Here is a 20,424-nt window from a genome sequence, read left to right as displayed (position 1 = left end):
CAAACAGACAAGATACGATCTGAGGGTTGAAATGAGGTCCTTAGTGTGGAAAACCTGTAAATGGCACCAAACAATGCCAAAACTTCAAAAGACAGAGGGTATTATTATTTAATTTATATAGATGGTAATTGTCACACAAGATTAGTTTTGCAAATCAATCAGTTTATTATTATTATGAATAAGATTTTGTGCTGTTTTTGTTCCAGTTTGCTGAGGGCCCGTTTCTAAATGGACTTTACTGGGATGTGTGGTACAATAACAAAACAATGGCAGAGAACCAAAGTTTCATCTACTATGAAAACCTGCTGCTTGGAGTGCCTCGGCTACGGCAACTGAAGGTCAACAATCAGTCGTGCTTAGTCATTGAAGATCTGAGGGATGAAATCCCTGATTGTTATGGTGTATATTCAGTTGCCAGTGAAGATGCGTCTCCTTTTGGACTTGGAAAAGGAACTGCGTATGTATAAATGATTTATTTGCAGTTGCTTTGGGATGTCGGGATTGCCAGTTGTCAATGAGGCAGAGCTGGTTCTCAGATTTACTGTATTGATTCTTAATTAATTTTGCAGTGCAGATTAATGCCCTGTCACAGGTCTGGTTGCACCTCTCCTGAGAGCCTCATTTGAGTATTGATCTTTGTCAAGTGTGTTCTTCTCTTTTCGTTTTCTACATGCTTCTAAATGTAAGACGCCAACTGAAGAATCCCATTTTAATTCTCGACTCTCCAGTTGATTTTTTTGCATTGTGAATGCTCATCATTTATCATAATTAAAGTTATTTCTTAGCGTAGTAGAACTGTCATTTGCTGTTGAAACATGAAAAAATTAGAACTGTACTTTAAATTTAAATCACTCCTTTTAGTTGAAGATTTCCAAAGCACTAAGGGCTAAAAGGCAGGGCTTTCATTCCAGTGCAGCTTTTATTATTAAATGGGTGTCTTTTCCATTAGCTTTTCCTTTTATTTGTTATTTTACTTCCTTAAACAGAATTGAGGCATATTGTGCATTTGACAGAGGCTGCTCTTCCTTTTCCATTTGCCTTTTGTTCATCAGCTGCGGTGTATTTTGAAGTAAATGTGAAAGCAAATCTTAAAGCAGTTTCAGATATACAGGTACTTGAAACCTTCTTTGATATTTGTTACCTGACAGCTGGACGTACACTGCAGAAAAAGACCTGAATGGCAGTAGCTCATGGGGCCTGATGGCAAAGTACAGCGGAGGGGGATACTACCTTGATCTGTCACGCACTCGGGAGGAGTCGGCAGCACAGATACGCACTCTCAAGGACAACCTGTGGTTGGATAGAGGAACCAGAGTGCTTTACATTGATTTTTCAGTGTATAATGCCAATATCAACCTCTTCTGTGTTGTCAGGTACCGTATAGCAGAAATTAGATCAATACGTTTTTTTATATAAGTATATGATTTAAAAATTTTTGAATTCAATTTCTAATACATACACTTATATATAATGTTTATCATTATCTTTTTTTTCAGGCTGCTGGTGGAGTTCCCAGCCACGGGCGGGACTGTTACTTCTTGGCAATTTCAGACAGTTAAACTGATTCGCTACGTATCCAACTTTGATTACTTTCTAGCTGCCTGTGAAATCGCCTTCTGTCTCTTTATCATTTACTATGTAGTGGAGGAGATCCTCGAAATTCATATTCACAGACTCTACTATTTCCGGAGCCTTTGGAACTGCCTTGATGTGGTCATCGTTGTGGTGAGTGAGCCTTGCAAATGTAATTTCCAAAACAAGTTGAACTACATGGCACCTCATTGAAGTGTTACTTTAATGTGTTTGACAGTCTGGCCTATACAGTTTTCAAAGACTACAATAAGAATTTTTAGACAAGGCAATGTATAGATCTAAGACAATTAGACATGCACTAGGCCTCCATTGCAGTTGTCAGTGCTATCATCTAGCTATAAAAATGTCTTTTTAATACTGTCATATCCATTGACCTTCCAGGTTTTCCCAAATAACAGCATCTGTTCCTGGGAAACTTTCCATTTGTAGAGCTAAATCAGGTGAACCACAAGTCGCCATTCTTTGATATACTGTAGATGTGCAATACAATAGGGTGTGTTTATGTTCCAGTATCTCACAATTTCTCAGACTGGAATATCTGTTTTTTCTTGCACATTATGTACCTCTTCTTACAAGGCGGTGGTGTTCTTAACCTCCTTGATGTCGACCCAAGTGCAACTCGGGCTCAGAATTCCATACCATCATGGTCAAGCTTGGGTGACGTGTGATAATACACTTTATAGTGTTAAGCCTGAATAACTCTCAAGACAGTATTCTGCTGGGAAAAATTGTGAATATTTCTATGCTTTCTGCCTTTTTATGGTAACTTAAAGATAACTCCTCAGTATTCAGCGGTGGTGGGGAGAAGCCTACAACGAAAAACACAACAGCAAATGTAAAGCCATAAATGTAGTTTTAGAATAACCTGAAACTGACCCATTGCTCGAATCGAGTAGTAGTGATGATAATGTGAATTGGTCATCAGACATTGGCATGGATAGTAAAACTGATGCCTACAGCACTGTACAACTGAACCGCCATGATAATGTATGCATGGTGAATTTGGTTGCATGAAGGTTCACCATGGTCCGATTGAGTTGAAGCAGATTAGGTAGCACGGGCACCCTAAGAAGGCACTTGGAGTCTCAGGGCAGGTAGCAGAATCGAGTTTTATTACGTGATGCATACACGGTCCCAGTTCAAATGTCTTGAACCCCGAGCATTCCATGAGCTTCAAATTTATTACAGTTCTTACCACAAGATATCCCCTCTTCACACAATTTCTCATCATCTGCTCTACCGAATTTCTAATAATAATGACCTCGCGCAGCACCTTTTCTCATAACAATCACCAGGTGTTGCAGACGTTCTCATAACTATATCCTGCCATCATGGACTTTCTCATAACAATTTACCCTTCACTATCTGTTTCTTCATTTAAATCCCTTTGGCTCAAAGGACGTATTCACCACCTGGAGGTGAGTGTCACCTAATCGCTCCATCCTAATCCTGAGCTGTTAAAGATTGAAAGCCTTTGGTTAATTAGTTCTCATCATTACTTTGGACTCGGTTTAACCCACCTGTGAAAACTGGACTTAATAATTCAATTAATGTTTACTTGTTGCATTAGCATCTCTTAAGGCTGACATACTAGGCAGCCGTGCCAGTTAGGTGGCAGCACACAGCTTTACTGATAAGGGCTAAGCTGTAGACAGCTTGGCACGGTGCCTCTTGACTACTTGAAATTAAACTACAGGTCCTTAGCAATTAATTCTTACATAGTTTAAAACTGGTTTAATATAAAACATATAAACTTAAATGCACCTTTAACCTACTGTATATGTATATGCGCTAATATGAAGCTTGCCTATAGTGTTCCCATAATTAAGCCTTGAATGTTTTGAGAAACTTGTTTAATCTTTTAAATCGGGCAGAAGAGCCAGCACCTGTGTTCCTAAAACAAAATCGAGCTGCTCATTTGCTCACCTCCTTCAAAGAACACCGCGTCCTCGATTCACAGAAATTCAAAACAAAGCAAGTTAAAGAGCAGGCAGGCCGCTCTTCTATGCTAAAATCAATTGTGCCTTTTCTTAATTAACTGAAAAGACTAACTGTAACCCTTACTATTTTAACGTGCACCAGGATATAATGCTTATTTTATTATATGCTCATGATTCTCTTTTAATATATGCAAATAAACTTTAATATACTTTTCTATAATAGTATTTGTGTGGCAAAATTATTGTGATCAACAGCAAAGACAAGAAAGATGTTGGCACCTAAGCACTGTTTACAGTGCAGAGACATGTCAGTGTTTGTGTCCAGGGAAATGTGTAAATCATTCATCTTTGTGCTGTGGTAGCCTACAATAACAAAATGGGGGCATTGACCGTGTGGGCCAGGTAGCGACTTTCTACCCTCTCATTTGAAAGCAACAGAAAAAATATAACAAAAGTGTACAAAGACGCACACTTCTCGCATCCTGACTGCAACGTCGGGCTGTGCGTTGGTGACTGTCTCAAAACGTGTCACACAAAGAATGTGTGCTTAATCTGCATCAGTACAGCAGTAGACACTAGGCAGACCTGTTCTGCTGTATTACATGTTGAAGTTTTGGTATTTACGTGTTACACATAATACATTTTTTTTTTTTCTTGTTATGGGAATCCAAACGTTTTTGGTTCTTTTTTCCAGGGGTAAGCATAATAACCAAGGAGGCCAAGCATGTGTACTTTTTCTCTTTTCTCTATACTCGTCTACATTATAAATTCACATATAACAGCATATAAACAAACTGTCTCTTATTATGCCTTAATCGGGATAAGATTTTTGTAATGGATTGAAAGATGATTTTGCAAGTATGGAGACCTGGAGGGCATTGCTGATTAACGTATGATTTTAAAAGTGTAATTCTTCAGAATTCGTACCTTAGTCTGCTAGTTTGCCTGTTTATGAAGCATTAAAGATTTACTCATTAGGGAACTACTTATATATTTTTAATACTGATTGGCTGTTTATCGACATTCTTCAGTATTGGAACTCATCAAACTAAGTGCTGGTCATGCTCAGTGGCTCTGAACTATACGTATGGGCTTCTGGCCAGTGACTTCATCAGCATCGTCATGTTTCCTGTTACTTTCTCTTCTTTTTAGACTAAGAATAAGGGATCTGAGTAGGTCAGATGGGCTGTACATATTCAATTTTACAAAAAAGCCAATTTATTATAGAAGTTGTTTATATAAACTAATACAGCTTTTTCACTTGTAATCTTGTTGAGTTGTAATGTAATTTCTTTGCTCCATCAGCTCTCCATAGTTGCTGCTATTATTAACATCTATCGGACTGTGACGGTGAGTGCTGTACTGAAGAATTTGCTGGAAAACCAAGTGTCCTTTCCAGACTTTGAGCCATTGGCTTCATGTCAGATTCAGTTGAACAACATGGTGGCAGTGATTGTTTTCTTCTCCTGGATCAAGGTACTCTATTGCTCTAAGTCTTATTTCTGTGAGGTGGTGTGTCCAAGTTTTTTTTTTTTGGAATACAACATTACAGAATATTTTTTCATAACTGTGGTGCTCTGCTGTATGGCCCAGACACTCGCTTTACCAAGAGAAGCTGCATTACCTAATGTCATAAAACAAACCCAAAGTGTTCCCTGTCATTGTGCAGTGTAGTGCTTATTGCACCCTTGCCACATGTGCATTACCAGGCACCCCGAGTCACTCGGCAGCTGCAGCCTTTTCACTTACAAGTGTTGTGAATTTCTTTTTAAGTAAATGTTCAAAAGCCACCCTGCAAAAAGTTTTGTCTTAGAATTGTGACTTGTAATTAGGACCAGCATTTTCTTTTCTTTTATGCCATGTGTATTATATGTGAAGATTTTATGCACATATTTTATTAGTTTAAAAAAGTTGTAGGGGGATTTCAATTATTTTGCTTTTCTATGGCTGCTTAACAATACGCCTTATGAACAGGTAATACAGTTTTAATTGTAAAGATATCACTTTAATATAAAACACAAGGCTTCTACATGGCTGGTTAAGCAGGAGCACAGTGTAAAAAAAAAAAAAAAATTAAAAGATGAAGAAAACAAGAAGTATCAGATTCGGCAAGTTGTAGTGACATGAAATCGGTGATCGATATCGGCCCTAAAATCCTGAATGTGCTTCTGATTAAAGCGTACTTCAGAGCAAATGGACAAGTCTAGTGCGAGCGGTTTGTGTTCAAAAGAGGAAGTCGGCAAAAACAAAGTTGAAGTCAGCCAGACTTTGGTGGTACAGCAAAGTAATGAGAACACCACCAGGCTTCAGAAGGCAAATGATTTTAAGGCAGTTGTCTCTACTAATCAGCCAGGAAAACAAAAACATTCAAATGGTCTTGACAACTTAATACTAATTTTCTTTACTTTTTTTCCCCACCTCTTCATTCATTTACAGCTTTTTAAATTCATCAACTTCAACAAGACAATGAGCCAACTCTCATCCACCATGTCTCGCTGTGCCAAGGATATCTTTGGTTTTGCCATCATGTTTTTTATCATATTCCTGGCTTACGCACAGCTTGCTTACCTCGTGTTTGGCACTCAAGTTGATGACTTCCGAACTTTTCACAGCTGCATGTAAGTCATTAGTAAATATGCAAAGCTAAATACTCCATCGTGCAGATTAGTTTAGTCTGTTTGATAGTAATTATTTATATATATATATATATATATTTAATTGTATTGATTTTATTGTAATCATTCCATACAAATAGATAAATTTTTACACTTTTAATAAATTCCTAAAAATGACACAAGAAACTGAGTTTATTCATATTTCTAGCATCAACAAAGGAGTCGTTGCAGTTTTAAGTGCTAGGCTTGCCGTCACATTCCAACGCCTTGAAGACTAGTTGTATACCTCCACATGAGCGCCTCTATTTTCGACAACTTTCAGCCACCTTCGGACGCAAGCCTCTCCGACGTTTTGCAGCATCTCTTCCCTGACCTCGCTGCAGGTCGTGCGGATTCTTTCCTCAAACTGCGACAGGGCTTAGTGGCATACACCTTGCTTTTGATACAACCCCTCAAAAAAAAGTCACAAGGTGTAAGGTCAGGGGAGAGCGGAGCCCATTCGAGGGGACCCCTTCCACCGATCCATCGGTCAGGAAATCTCTGACTAACTTGGCAAAGTGGGGAGGGGCTCCGTCTTAAGGGAATGATATACGCTTCCAAAAACTGTAAAGCCCAAGTTGTCATATGCTGATGGCTTAAGTCTCTCCGAATGATACCTGGAATGAAATAGAGAACAGGAAGTGTGTAGTGACTTTTGGGACACCCTGTATGTGACCCCAAAAAAGCATAATCAGTTTCCTTTGCTCCCAGTGTTCAGCCCTGTAGTGATTGTTCTTTATCTTAATGTTAGTAAGGCTGAACGGCACAACATTTTAAATATACATAATCAACAGTTATCTAATGCATTTTATTAACTAAAATTTGTGCAGAATGTATTGCTTAAGGCATAGGTCTTCTGCTGACTCACTTTGCATCACAGTCTCATTTGGTTACTGGTTAAGAAAAACAAAATCAAGAAAAATGCTATTAAATATTAAAAAGCAAGTCCTTTAAAATAAGGGTGAAAAACTGTGTACAAATGATAGCAGTTAACAGGCTGCTATTTAGGAAAGTGGCTGAAACATAAATCCGCAGCCCTGCAAGCAACACTCCCTCCGATTCTTTACAAATAAAGGTACAAATAACAAATGACTTTGTACTTGCTATTTACGACATGTGCGGCGAGTAGTTTTGGTGGTACCGAGCACTGCATGGAACCAACACTTGAATGAACAGTAGGACCCTTCATGAAGTATTAACCCTTTCGGCCCTGGATTTTCTGTTTTCATGAGAAAAATTATTTTGTGTGATATTCTACGATTGGGGTGTCTAGGAAGCTCAAAAATGGGGAAAAAAAAACAAACAAACAAATGATCACTATTATTATACAATAACTGCCAAATACTTCCAGTACTACTTGCTTCACTTCCGTGTTTCACAGACTTTATGCCAGTTTCTCTAGTCTGCGGTAATAGTAGCATGCCCGGTTCCAACAGCTGCAAACATACCTGTGCTTTACAAAAAAAACGGCTGCATAAACATATACTTAGTAATAAGATGTCAGGGCCGAAAGGGTTAAGTGCTACGAACCACCCACACACTTCGACTGCACTATCAAAAAGGTGATGGGTGGGTTAACAGGTAAGTGGCACCTCAAAACTGCTGCATGGGAGGAGGAGTGAGTGGTGTGATAACAGCTGCTGTGTGGCACCCTGAAGAAAGGTGCGTAGCTTAGAGGGAACATAACCCGTAAGACCTGAGAGCCTGACATCATTGTTATCGAGGGTGGTGTTTATTTGTAGTTGGTTGAAAGCACTGAGATGGGTACCATAATTGAAGTAATCTGCTGGACCCCTACAATGGAGGTTTTACTCTGAGGTACCCAGATCCTGCCCTTGAAAGCCCATAGCAGCGTCTCTTTTGAGTGACAACCAGCATTTGAACAATAAATAAGGCTGACCAATTAGGCCTCACAAAATGGATGAATTTGGCCCCTGTAATAATTTGGAAACTCACTTAAGTGTTTATATGACTGAATAATATTGTAGTCAGAACATCTTGGAGTGTTTTAATGGTGGTACCAAATTCAAGACGATTCAACAATTTAGTGCATTTTGGATGGAGTCTCTTCTTTTTGTCATCGCAGTATGAATTAGAAAGAAAACAAAATTATACATTGTTTGTCTTGGTGGAGTAATATATTCCTCTACTTTCCCCTTTTGTATTATTAATATGTAGCCTTTGTCAGAATTCCTCAAATCTCCCAGACTTACCACTCTTTATAAGGTATTGCACTTTATAACTTCTCCCCACCTTCCCTTCTGCATTTATAACCTCAGGCAACTAGGTGTAATAAAAGACCAGCAGGAGTTAAGTTACAACTTTAAACAATGTATTATTGATAATATTCATAAAAAGTAACAATATGCAAAGTATGTAACGGCCGACCCCTTATTCCCAGCCGGCAGCTACACCTCCAAGACCTGTGGCCTGGATAATTGACTGAGAAACCTTTCCTGTCAAGCCGTACACAGATAAACTTTCCCCACAATCGACGGTTTGAAATGCAAAGACAATAAGCAGAATGTAAAATTAAACAGGAATAAATGTATTAAATGAGACAAGACACGCCACAAGACAAATGTACACTCAAATATTCCTCCACCCCAACAATCCCCAAAGCAAAACTGACAATATATATATACAAATCCCCTCCCTTGTCCACGTAACATATAACACACACCACACAAACGACAAATGACTGGCAAACAGAATGATTATGAACTTGAGTCCGATACGTGATTAAATGTCCTGAATACGGGTACTGATTAATGGCGATTGTAATGTTTGTATTTCCCGGCGTTTGGAACAACCTCACCGTGATTCCTCGGCGTGCGGCGAATGATGATTCGACCCCGGGGTCTTCAGCGGCAAGCAGGTTGAAAGGCAGTCCGGATGAATGAAAAACAAACTGGATGAAAGCGCAATGGAATGAAACGGCAGGCAGGTTGTAATCGTGAATGCGATATTGGTTGTACTCCTTCTCTCTCCCTCGTGCTGGTCTTTTTTTTTTTCGTCTCCTCCTCTGCTCCTTAAATAGTCAGTGACGGCAGTAATTGATTGATTGATCTACAGGTGTTTTCCAGATTAGTGATTGTGAACTCCTCCCATCATCCGTCCTCCTTTACGGGGACAACATTAACTGATACACATACACGTAGTCAATGGGACAATGAAACGAGACACACACAGCACTGACATTTAAACACAATGTGGCACCGCTACAAGTACATTTGAATATTGGCAACCATACAACCTGATAAATGTTGTGTGTTTCAGGCGGCACACAGACTTGTTAGTTACTTAAAATGTCTCGAGTTAAGGCATCATTGGAAGTCGGCTTTCTTCAGAACAGGCCGCATGCCTGTCTCAATATGGCTGCCGAGCTGTGCTCATCATTCTGTTGTCCTTTTCAGTCCATGGTTTGTGAGATGCTCCATCAGTTGGTAAGAGAGAGAGAGAAAGCAAGCAAATTTATAGATTTTCTGTCCAACCCCTAGAGCCAGTAGGGCATAATGGTACTTAAAGGTCAAACAGTCATACTTCAGACCAATAGGGGTACAGAATACCTTCACACCTGCTCCCAAAGCCATTTGTTTAAGGTGAAGCTTGCCAGCTGGGCAGTCTGGCTCTCCTATGGGGGTTGATTGAGAGACTCCAGCAGAGAAACATTTGCCAAACTGGTTTGAGGCACGTCTCTCAACCCGTCATAAAATTACAAAGACACTTAGTCCGTAAACGGGGTAGGTGTACTTAACCATACGAATAAAGACGTAAAAAATATTTATCAACTTATATGCAAAATTTGACACCACAACATACATTTATTCCTAGCATTTTTCACCTGCTAAAGGGCTCAGCTGGAGAGGACAGGACGTCAATGGAGTTCCTCAGTTCTGATTTGAGTTCTTTAGCTGCTACTGTCATCGGCCTGTATGGTTTTTTTTCTTTTCTGCAATGGTTGCTTCAATTCAAAGTCTAGCTGGGAAATGGCTCTTAGTGTCTACTGGGGATTCTCGTTTTTTGTTGCAGATGTATTGCTAGATTTACATATGCATTGTTTTATTTGTTATTTTTTTTGTTTTCCTGTTTCAGATTCACTCAATTCCGCATCATCCTTGGAGATTTCAATTTTACTGAAATTGAGGAAGCTAACAGGATATTGGGGCCAATATATTTCACAACATTTGTGTTTTTCATTTTCTTCATCCTCCTTGTAAGATTTTTATTTTTTTTTTGTTATGTTTTGGAATGCTCATCCCACTCTAACGACATTCATTTAACACAGTTGGTCTTGTCTAATGCATAATTTTTCTTTTAACACACAAAATATTTTTACCATTTCCAAATGAAACACTTATTTAACCCTTGCTTCTTTTGCTGTTTTAGTTAGTCCTTCAAATTTGAAACTGTACTTTCTAGTTCTGGAAAGCACGTCCTCTTGATTCCTACTGTGCCTTTCATACCAAAGTGTTAAATAGACTGGTTTATACTCAAAGACAGCAGCACCGCTTGTACATTTCAGAATAACTTCCAGTGCCTGTTTAGCACAACATGTTTAGCTCAAGTTCTAGACATTCATTCACTTTGTGAATAACAGACCCTAACTTAATAGACTAGCTTTTAAATATTATGCCGAACAAAATAGTAGTCATTATAATATAAACTGCTTCCAGAAAGAGTAGAACGTCATTGTTCAGTTGGTCATATTTTCCTCTAAACCTTTTCAGTGTCTTTGATCACAATTCCAGTTTTATTTAAACAGACGAGAAAATTGGATCAGTTTAACATTGAAAGAATAATAATTAGGAGTTAAACAGGTGAAGAAATACTGCTCCGAAAACTGAACAATTGATTATGCAAGATAAGAGAGAGAACGTGATTAGAGAGCTGTAAAATGTGAGGAAACAGCAGAGACCTTAGAAAAAGGATGAGTGCCGTCACCTGATTAATTCAGGGGTAATGTTATCATCATTTGGGCAATAATCTGTTTTTTTCCTTGCAGAATATGTTTCTGGCCATTATCAATGACACTTACGCTGATGTTAAGGCTGATTTGGCCCATCAAAAACCGGAAATGGAGCTTGATGACTTCATTAAGAAGGTACAGTTAATATAATCTACCATACATGTTGACCTCACCTTAAATCGAAGTTTTAGGAACAGGACATGAATCAGTGTGTGTGTGTGTGTCTGTCTGTCTGGTGGTCCAACACACTTAACGAGTTTTAACTTTGTATTTGTTTAAAGAGTTGTAACAAATTCTTGGTTAAACTGAGACTGAAGAAAACCACGGTTGACGACATTTCTGATAGTCTTCGGCAGACTGGAGGGAAGCTGAACTTTGACGAGCTGCGCCAGGATCTAAAAGGGTATTTGGGTCATTTTTGTACAAAGATTTTTACAAAACATTTTTCTCATTTCTCTTGATTTTCACTAAATTGTTTAGAATCAACCTGTGCGATTCAACAATAGCTGTTGTGTCGTTCTCTTTCTTACGTATCCTTACTGTCGTCGTAATGTTTGTCTGTCTATCTGACTACATTAAAACAACTTGGTGCCCAATGGACTGATTTTTATTGAAATTTATCAAAATTATTTTTAATCACATCTGTCAGGAAATTTCGGCTTTTGCTGAAATATTTCAAATAAATCACATTGTACAAAGTTTTTAAATTTTAAAAATTTCCATTGAAGAGCACTTCATTTTCAACTGTGTGTTACTGTAAAAAAACATACATTTTATGTATCCTACTAACAAATGAAATTACATTCTGTTATCAGTGTTATATGCGACTCAGACTCACTGTTACGAAAATATTTAATAAACAAAATGTAACAAGTAATTCTTTAATAAAGTCACTAGAAAATGTAAACCTACTCCACCTTTCAAAAATGGTTACGTCTTCAATAGCACCTCAGTGATATGCCACATGGTTACTTTTAAACTGTTCTTTTGTCATCTTTGATACATTCTTTATATCATTTGTGATGTGTGATTTTTATGCAGAAAGGGACACACAGATGCTGAGATTGAAGCCATTTTTGCAAAATATGACCAAGATGGAGACCAACAACTCACAGAACATGAGCATCAGCAAATGAGGGATGACCTAGAGAAAGAGCGGGTACTGACTTCTAAGGAGCTGTTCTTCTTAATTTTGTACTTTGGTCCTGGTAAAAAGCTATGCTAGCCTAACCATCGATATATTATATTTTAATTTTTTTTGGACTTCACATAAATTGCATTGTAATTTTTACCTTTTCTTTGATTACACTCAACACCTTATTCTGCTGTTTCACCATCCCAGTTTTTGTACAAAATATTCAACCAGACAAATCCAGGAAGTTTTTAATCCATGCAAGATTTTTGTTTTCTGATTTCTGAAAGTTTTTTTTACATTCTCTCTCTTAGGCTGCTTTTAAAAAAAACGCTCATTGCAATATTTCCTTAACTGATTGCTTTAAGTGTTTGCTTATGTGTACTTTAGCCCTCATTCATCATTTCTTTAATGCAGGATGACTTGGATTTGGATAGGAGCTCCCTGGCTCGGCCAGTTAGTGGACGTAGCTTTCCTCGCAGTTTAGAAGACTCTGAAGAAGATGATGACGAAGACAGTGGACACAGCTCCAGACGACGTGGAAGCAGCTCCAGTGGTGTATCTTATGAGGAGTTCCAGGTGTACGTTTTGTAACATTAAGACGGTGTTATAATATAGTTAAAGGATAGTCAGAGAGATGCAGAAAGTAGACGAGTACAAGGAGATAAGGCAGAAGGCGAAGAGAGAGGTGGTGAAGGCTAAAGAAAAGGCGTATGATGAGTTGTATGAGAGGTTGAACACTAAGGAGGAAGAACAGGACCGCTGGGCTTAACAGAGGGGCCGAGCCTTGAAAGATGTGCACCAGGTTAGGGTGATCAAGGATAAAGATGGAAACGGACTCACAAGCGAGGAGAGTGTGACAAGCAGGTGGAAAGAGTACAAAGAGAGAGAGAAAAGGTTGGATCATGTGGACATAGTGAACCAGGAAGTGCAATGGATTAGCAAGGAGGAAGTAAGGACAGCGATGAAGAGTGGAAAGGCTGTTGGTCCAGATGACATACCTGTAGAAGCATGGAGGTGTTTAGGAGAGATGGCAGTGGAGTTTCTAACAGGATTGTTTAATGGAATCTTGGAAAGTGAGAGGATGATGAGGAGAGGAGAAGTAGTGTACTGGTGCCGATATTTAAGAATAAGGGGGATGTGCAGGACTGCAGTAACTACAGGGGGATAAAATTGATGAGCCACAGCATGAAGTTATGGGAAAGAGTAGTGGAAGGTCAGTTAAGAAGGTGAGGTGATGATTAGTGAGCAGCAGGATGGTTTCATGTCAGGAAAGAGCACCACAGATGCAATGTTTGCTCTGAGGATGTTGACGGAGAAGTAGAAAGAAGGCCAGAAGGAGTCGCATTGTGTGTTTGTGGACCTGGAGAAAGCAAATGACAGGGTGACTGAGAGGAGCTGTGGTATTGTATGAGGAAGTCAGGAGTGGCAGAGAAGTACATAAGAGTGGCACAGGATATGAACGAGGGCAGTGTGACTGTGGTGAGGTCTGCAGTAGGAGTGATGGAGGTGGGATTACATCAGGGATCGGCTCTGAGGCCTTTCTTATTTGCAATGGTGATGGACAGGCTGACAGACAAGATTAGACAGGAGTCCACGTGGACTGTGATGTCTGCTGATGACATTGTGATCTGTAGTGATAGTAGGGAGCAGGTTGAGGAGACCCCGGAGAGGTGGAGATCTGCTCTAGAGAGGAGATGAATGAAGGTCAGTAGGAACACCAAGACAGAATACATGTGTATGAATGAGAAGAAGGTCAGTGGAATGATGAAGATGAGGGGAGTAGAGTTGGCGAAGGTGGATGAGTTTAGATACTTGGGATTAACAGTACAGAGTAATGGGGATTGTGGAAGAGAGTGCGAGTTGAGTGGGTGGAGAAGAGAGTGTCAGGAGTGATTTGTGTCAGACGGGTACCTGCAAGAGTGACAGGGAAGGTCTAAGGGACGGTAGTGAGTCCAGCTATATTATATTGGTTGGAGACGTTGGCACAGGAGACAGAGCTGGAGGTGGCAGAGTTAAAGATGTGAAGATGTGCATTGGGTGTGACGAGGATGGACAAGATTAGAAATGAGGACATTAGAGGGTCGGCTCAAGTTGGACAGTTGGGAGACAAAGTCAAAGAGGCGAGATGGCTTTGGTTTGGACATGTGCAGAGGAGAGATGAGGGGTATATTGGAAGAAGGATGCTAAGGATAGAGCTGACAGGGAAGAGGAAAATTGGAAGGCCTAAGAGGAGGTTTATGGATGTGGTGAGAGAGGACATGCAGGTGATGGGTGTGACAGAGCAAGATGACGAGGACAGTAAGAGATGGAAGAAGATGATCTGCTGTGGCAACCCCTAATAGGAGCAGCCGAAAGAAGAAGAAGAAGATATTATAGCTAAAGGATGCAAGAACACTGGTGTGCCAGAGAAAGGTTTGAATGGACTTCTGTTTTGTTTTGCTGTAAAAAGCAGTTAGTCTACCCAAATGGTCAGTCCATGTGTAACACATTATAAAGTGAGCCGTGTTTTAAATATATTTACAACAAATATTTAACAATTCAAACAGAACTATCTGTGAAAGTAAATAATAAAGTCAAAAGAAGATGTCAGTGTGTTTATAGTGTCAGATTTGTGCAAGAATAATGGAAATTGAGCCACTAATTAAGAATAAGGCTCACTTTTGGAGAAATCTATCCATCTATCCATCCATCCATCCAGTGTATTTGCATATGTTTAAGTTTTTCAAATGTTTTCCTCTTGTTTCCTCATAATTAGCCTCGTTCGGCGTGTAGATCGGATGGAACATTCCATTGGCAGCATTGTGTCCAAGATTGATGCCGTCATTGTAAAGCTGGAAGCGATGGAGCGAGCAAAACTCAAAAGGAGGGATGTTCTCACAAGACTTCTAGATGGAGTCATGGAGGTGACAACCGAAAGCATTTTACTTTTTTTCCTAGCTTTGCCCTGATTTATAACTAATACACATTTCTTGCATCAGTTTTGCGTTAACGTTTGGAGTTCACCAGTTTAGTAGTTTGAAAGATGTTTTATTTTCATTCAAGGTTTTATATCTTGCATATACAGTAAAGTATTAACATGGATGTAGAGCAGAGAATCCAAATGAATAAAGCAAAATGTAGCTGCCTCTGGAGCATTTACTATGCATCTGGACTAGAAACCTGCCCAAATTGTCACAGTCCAGTCACTTTATCTTCCAAGCACACAACAAAAAGAGCACTTGGCCAAAGTGACGTCAACAACGGTATTTATTTCTTGAGCACATTTTCATACAAACAGTGGGGCTCAGAGTGCTTCACAAGATGTCAAAGAACTAGTTACACGCAAAGAAAAACACGTTAAAATTAGTTAAGAATAATGATGCATAAATAGTATATAAAAGTAAATAATGCACCCTTACATAAGACAGATATATAATTAAGACAAATTGAGTCCTTAAATATCAGATTTGAGTTTAGAAGTCCTAAGTGATGGTCCAATGAATATAGTTGTTGGCCAGGGCAGATAGCAGGGAAGACAATAAATAAATAAAACAGTTAAGGTTGGATACAAATAGCAAAATCTATAGGGGTTCCAGGTCAAAAGAACACCCACCGAGCATCCTGCCTAACATAAATGTTCTTAAGCAGCTCTTTTTATTTATTTATTTATTTATTTTAAGGCTTCGTCTTGCAGGTTTTGATGCAGTGGTCTTTATGGCAGGTTGGGGTATCCACTTTCATTCAAACATTCATCACCATTCGTGGCTTTAACCGTTTTCAGATCATCTCACCAAGTCCTCCAGTAACTCTTTTTATTCTCCCAGGGACTGGGCGTTTAAACATTTGCCTGTAATGTAAGAAATTGTAAATTGATTATAACCATTCTGGACCAGTGGTTCCCAGCTTTTTCTCACATTCCAATAAAATTGTTTGATTAATGTTTGCACTCCTTGTAAAAGTACTATCACATTTGAAGATGCAGTCAGATTTCTAACTTGAACCACATGCAGTACTGTGTGTGAACAAATTCAGTGCATCCATCCATCCATCCATCCATTATCCATCATCCAACCTGCTATATCCTAACTACAAGGTCACGGGGGTCTGCTGGAGCCAATCCCAGCCAACACAGGGCACAAGGCAGGAAACAAACCCCAGCCAGGGTGCCAGCCCACCGCAGGGCACACACAGACACACACCAGGGACAATTCAGAATCGCCAATTCACCTAACCTGCATGTCTTTGGCCTGTGGGAGGAAACCCACACAGACACCTAAAAATTTAAAATATAAATTGAACAATTTCACTTTATAAATCTCAGCCATCTTGTAAATGTATCCACTGTGAAGTTTATACACTTGATTGACAATCCAGGGGTTGGTGTATCCCGTGAAGCATCAAGTGAGTTTTGGGGATTGGAGACCCCCATGAGGTGACGGGTGCCGCTAAGCAGTGACACACGGTTGACAAGCTTTGTCTTCCAGTAACATCTGCACTGCACTTCAAAAGCAGATACACCACACAGTTAAAATTGCTGTTCTACTGCTGGGACCACCAGCAGCAGAAATGGGCCTGAGTGTCATCAGCAGATGCTGCATCCAATTCAGTCCCCGTCGTCTCCAACACACTCGGCAAAAATCGGTGACATTTCACGATGAGGGCTTGCAGAGAAATCAATACCAGACGACGTCCTTCTGTACAAATCATTGCAAGGCCCAAATTCCATTCTTAAAATAAGTTCTTTGCCTTTACGAATGGTTCGTCTGCAGCAAAGACCCTGCAGGAACACTCGTTTCTGTGGCTCATTCACAAGAGACAATTGGCCTGTGCAGTGCTTGACTGTTTTCATATCCTGTAGCAGGAGTGCTGACTAATAAACGACCTACAAATGACAGCACACTTCAAGACACCGATTGCACCACCACAGTAAAATCGGACAATTTTGGCGAATCACAACACAGAATTCCTCTTTGTCAAGCACCCTACTCAAAATGGCCGTCTCGCTCTCCAGGTTGGGATCCCCTGTTCTGATGTTCCTGCTAATACAGGCTGGCTGACGACTTACAAGATCTGCGTATAGTTGGAGCGGAGGTGGTTTAAGTGAATTGCTCAAGTTCATACAGTTAAATAAAGCGGCCATGAGATTACGTTTTTCACATTTTAGTGCCGTCCACAGTCCACCCCATTTAGTTTTTTTTTGTTTAAATCTTCATATTTTCAGACAGCTTGGTCATAATAAGCACGGCCATTTTTTTTAGTCAGACGTGAAATGCATGTGTACGAGTTTATTATTTACTAATCTATGTATCTGTCCCTTCTCTAACTCTGTCTTTTCAAAGACTTGCCTACACTGTAATGTTTTAATTTGCACACAGTTTTATCCCAAGTTGTAGTGTCGTCTTTTATTGAGTTACAACATTGGAACGACCATAAATGTCCACCTGACTCGGCTGTTAGTTTCTGTAAGGCTTTGTCAGCGCCTCCTTGTATATTTCAGCGTTGTGAATGACTGCGTCTGTGTCTCTGGTTTCCTCAGGATGAGAGGTTGGGACGCGACAATGAGATCCACAGAGAGCAGATGGAGCGCCTTGTGAGAGAGGAACTGGAAAGATGGGAGGCAGATGACGCTGTTTCACAGATGAGCCAACGGCTGGGGACGCCCATGGGTGCGGTTGGCCAGCCGAGATCCCGGAGTTCACGTCCCTCTTCGTCGCAGTCCGCTGAGGCAATGGAGGGAGTGGTCAACGCGGACAGCCACGTGTAACCCACTCTCCTGTTGTTGGTACTGCAGATCAAATGGAGGTGACGGGGCTCCTTCAGACTGGCAGGTGCATTGCCTTTCAGTGGGGAAACAAAATGACATTTCAGAAAATAAAGTGATGGAACCTTAGTATTAAATCTCACAATTATAAACTGAATACAATTTTTCGTGTAAAAAGAAATTCTGGTGTGCCAACATTTTGCAAGTAACCAGTGCAGCTGTGTTATTGATTTAGAGGCCCGGCCTTGACTTTTCATGGCCAGTGGCTCATTTCATACCTAACTGTGTTTTATTATAAAAATTCCAAAGCCACTTGTCCAGGAATAGTAAAACAAATGCAAAGTGTATGTGCCACCCAGGACAGACTGATGTTATTATGGTACTTTGGTGCATTAAGTCTTGTTTAAAATGTTCATTGTGTGTTAATCGCTTTACCGCTCGAGATGCTCACAAAGCCTTTTCATGAATGTTGATTTTTCTAAGCGATCCACGCCATGTTGTTCTTTATGAGCCTACAGCAAGCTGTTCTAAAGGCCTAAAATGCCCCCCTAAAAATGGGCAGACAAGCCAGCGTCCGATTTGATACCCGCCTCAGCTCAGGTCGGCCTCTGGGGACCCAGTGGAATCTTTTCATGTGTCCCCATCTTTAAATCTGGAGATGGTAATTGTAGCCACTCACAGAGACGGTGCCAACGTTAAGCTGGTGAGACCTTAAAGGAAAGACAGCAGGCACGCCAGTGTTTCCAGGTACTTGCCAGTCTGCTTCCGTACGATTGACCAGATCACTTCAAGCTTTTCAAAACTGTTTGCTGCCCATTTTTAAAATATTTGCTTTGACCCAAATTCCGACTTGCGCCTCATTGTAGATTTAATTAACGGCTTATGCCAAGTTGCTCCTGAAGGTATTGTGTTTTCTTTTTATTCTGTCTTTTATAAAAGTACCAAGAAGCTAAAAAGTTTTTATCAACTTAAGTGTTTTGTTTCAGTGTTTTATAAGAATGCTTTTATGCCATAGATGTAGAAGATTTCTTGGGATTTTGCTGTCGCCGTCTTAAGATAGACGCCATTTTGTTCTGCACTCACATGGCCGTGGGAGAACTTCCTGTGAACTCATTTCAGAAGTAACTTGATTACCTGAATTAGGTGAGTTGTGATGTAACACTGACCCTTCACCTCACGTTATTACTAAAAGGACAAGTGTCCGTGTGTCCGTCTGGTTGCTACGTCTCTGCTATCCAACAGATGGCGCATCACAAGCATTAGCTCTGCTTTTATGAATCCTGCACCACACGTTATGTAATGGAGACTCGGCAACTGGATGGACGCACTGCACTTCAGACTTTAATGCTGACCTAGAAGACCCCCCCCCCATCTTAGACGGGCAGTAAAATAAAAGAATAACCAGGCTGGCTGGAAGTGGTGCTGTGTCTGAAGTGAAGTCACTCGCGCTTAATGCATTTAGTTGGCCTTCTATTGTCACAGGCCAGATCTGAGCAAACATCTTTCAGGCAGCAAGTCCATAGCAGCCTCGTATCTCTCTAATAAAGCGAAGTTAAAAACTGAGAAAAAGCAAAACGTCACAAGTGCTAATTCTGAAAACTCCCAAAGCCCGTGAACTGCTCGGAGATGACGCTGGTTTGAGTGCGTCGCCATTTTGTAATTGGACTGAACTGCTGGCTCGTGTTAGGATGTTTTATCTGCTGGATCCTCTTTTAGACGGTTTCATCGAGTTTATGTTGCACCACGTTATTCCTTATAGGCATATTGTTTTATATATGGCTGTAACTTTCCTTAACTTTTTAACAAACTTCATCTTGAAGTGCATTTAGATTCATGGGATATCCATGTGTATTTGACACCAAGTGTGTTTGCCATTGGAGACGGCGGCGGTTTTATAGTCCGTTTCTATGAAGCTTTTTGTAATAAAATGGGAAGATCGTCTCTTACAGTGTGATTGTTGTGCCAATAGCATTTGATAAAAATCTTTTTTTAAAATTGGGAAGGCTTGTTGTATATCAGGTTAGTCTTCAACATGTAATTTAAGTATTAGATTGTTAATTTCAAGCACTTTACTTTTCCTAATAAACTGTCATTTCAAGACCACCTATGGTGACTGTCATTCTTCAACTTGTGGAATTCTGGGTCGTTTGTGTTAAATCAGGAGGCAGGTTTTACGTTCTTTTGTTTTCTTGAGTGTCTAAAAGTCGCCCCTTCTGACCTTTTCCCCCCTATAGACAAGTCAAGTTGGGGAGCCTGCACTGGCACAGCACCCACTACACCACGAAACATCTTGGGATCCCAGTTGGCAACCCCCCAGGCAGACATATGCGGTCCAGTCCCACCCTCCGGAAGTGACCCTCTATCTGCCACAGCCAGGTGTTACGTGGGTGACC

At 40.2% G+C, this 20,424-nt stretch overlaps 1 protein-coding gene across 1 annotated transcript in view; it reads left to right on the top strand.

The window, feature by feature from the left end:
• Positions 1–20,134, top strand: part of pkd2 (polycystic kidney disease 2) — a 51,164-nt gene extending 31,030 nt beyond the window's left edge. Inside the window, exons 4-15 of the mRNA XM_039750151.1 lie at positions 207–457; positions 1,149–1,373; positions 1,497–1,725; positions 4,839–5,009; positions 5,970–6,151; positions 10,283–10,403; positions 11,193–11,291; positions 11,438–11,559; positions 12,198–12,315; positions 12,706–12,869; positions 15,047–15,194; positions 17,807–20,134. Coding sequence (XP_039606085.1) covers positions 207–457; positions 1,149–1,373; positions 1,497–1,725; positions 4,839–5,009; positions 5,970–6,151; positions 10,283–10,403; positions 11,193–11,291; positions 11,438–11,559; positions 12,198–12,315; positions 12,706–12,869; positions 15,047–15,194; positions 17,807–18,034 — 2,058 coding nt within the window. The 3' untranslated portion in view covers positions 18,035–20,134. The remainder of the gene's footprint in view (positions 1–206; positions 458–1,148; positions 1,374–1,496; positions 1,726–4,838; positions 5,010–5,969; positions 6,152–10,282; positions 10,404–11,192; positions 11,292–11,437; positions 11,560–12,197; positions 12,316–12,705; positions 12,870–15,046; positions 15,195–17,806) is intronic.
• The last annotated feature ends 290 nt before the right edge of the window (positions 20,135–20,424 follow it).

This window comes from Polypterus senegalus, chromosome 4 (genome assembly GCF_016835505.1).
Source record: "Polypterus senegalus isolate Bchr_013 chromosome 4, ASM1683550v1, whole genome shotgun sequence".
Lineage (NCBI taxonomy): Eukaryota > Metazoa > Chordata > Cladistia > Polypteriformes > Polypteridae > Polypterus > Polypterus senegalus.
This window is presented reverse-complemented; position numbering and strand designations above follow the sequence as displayed.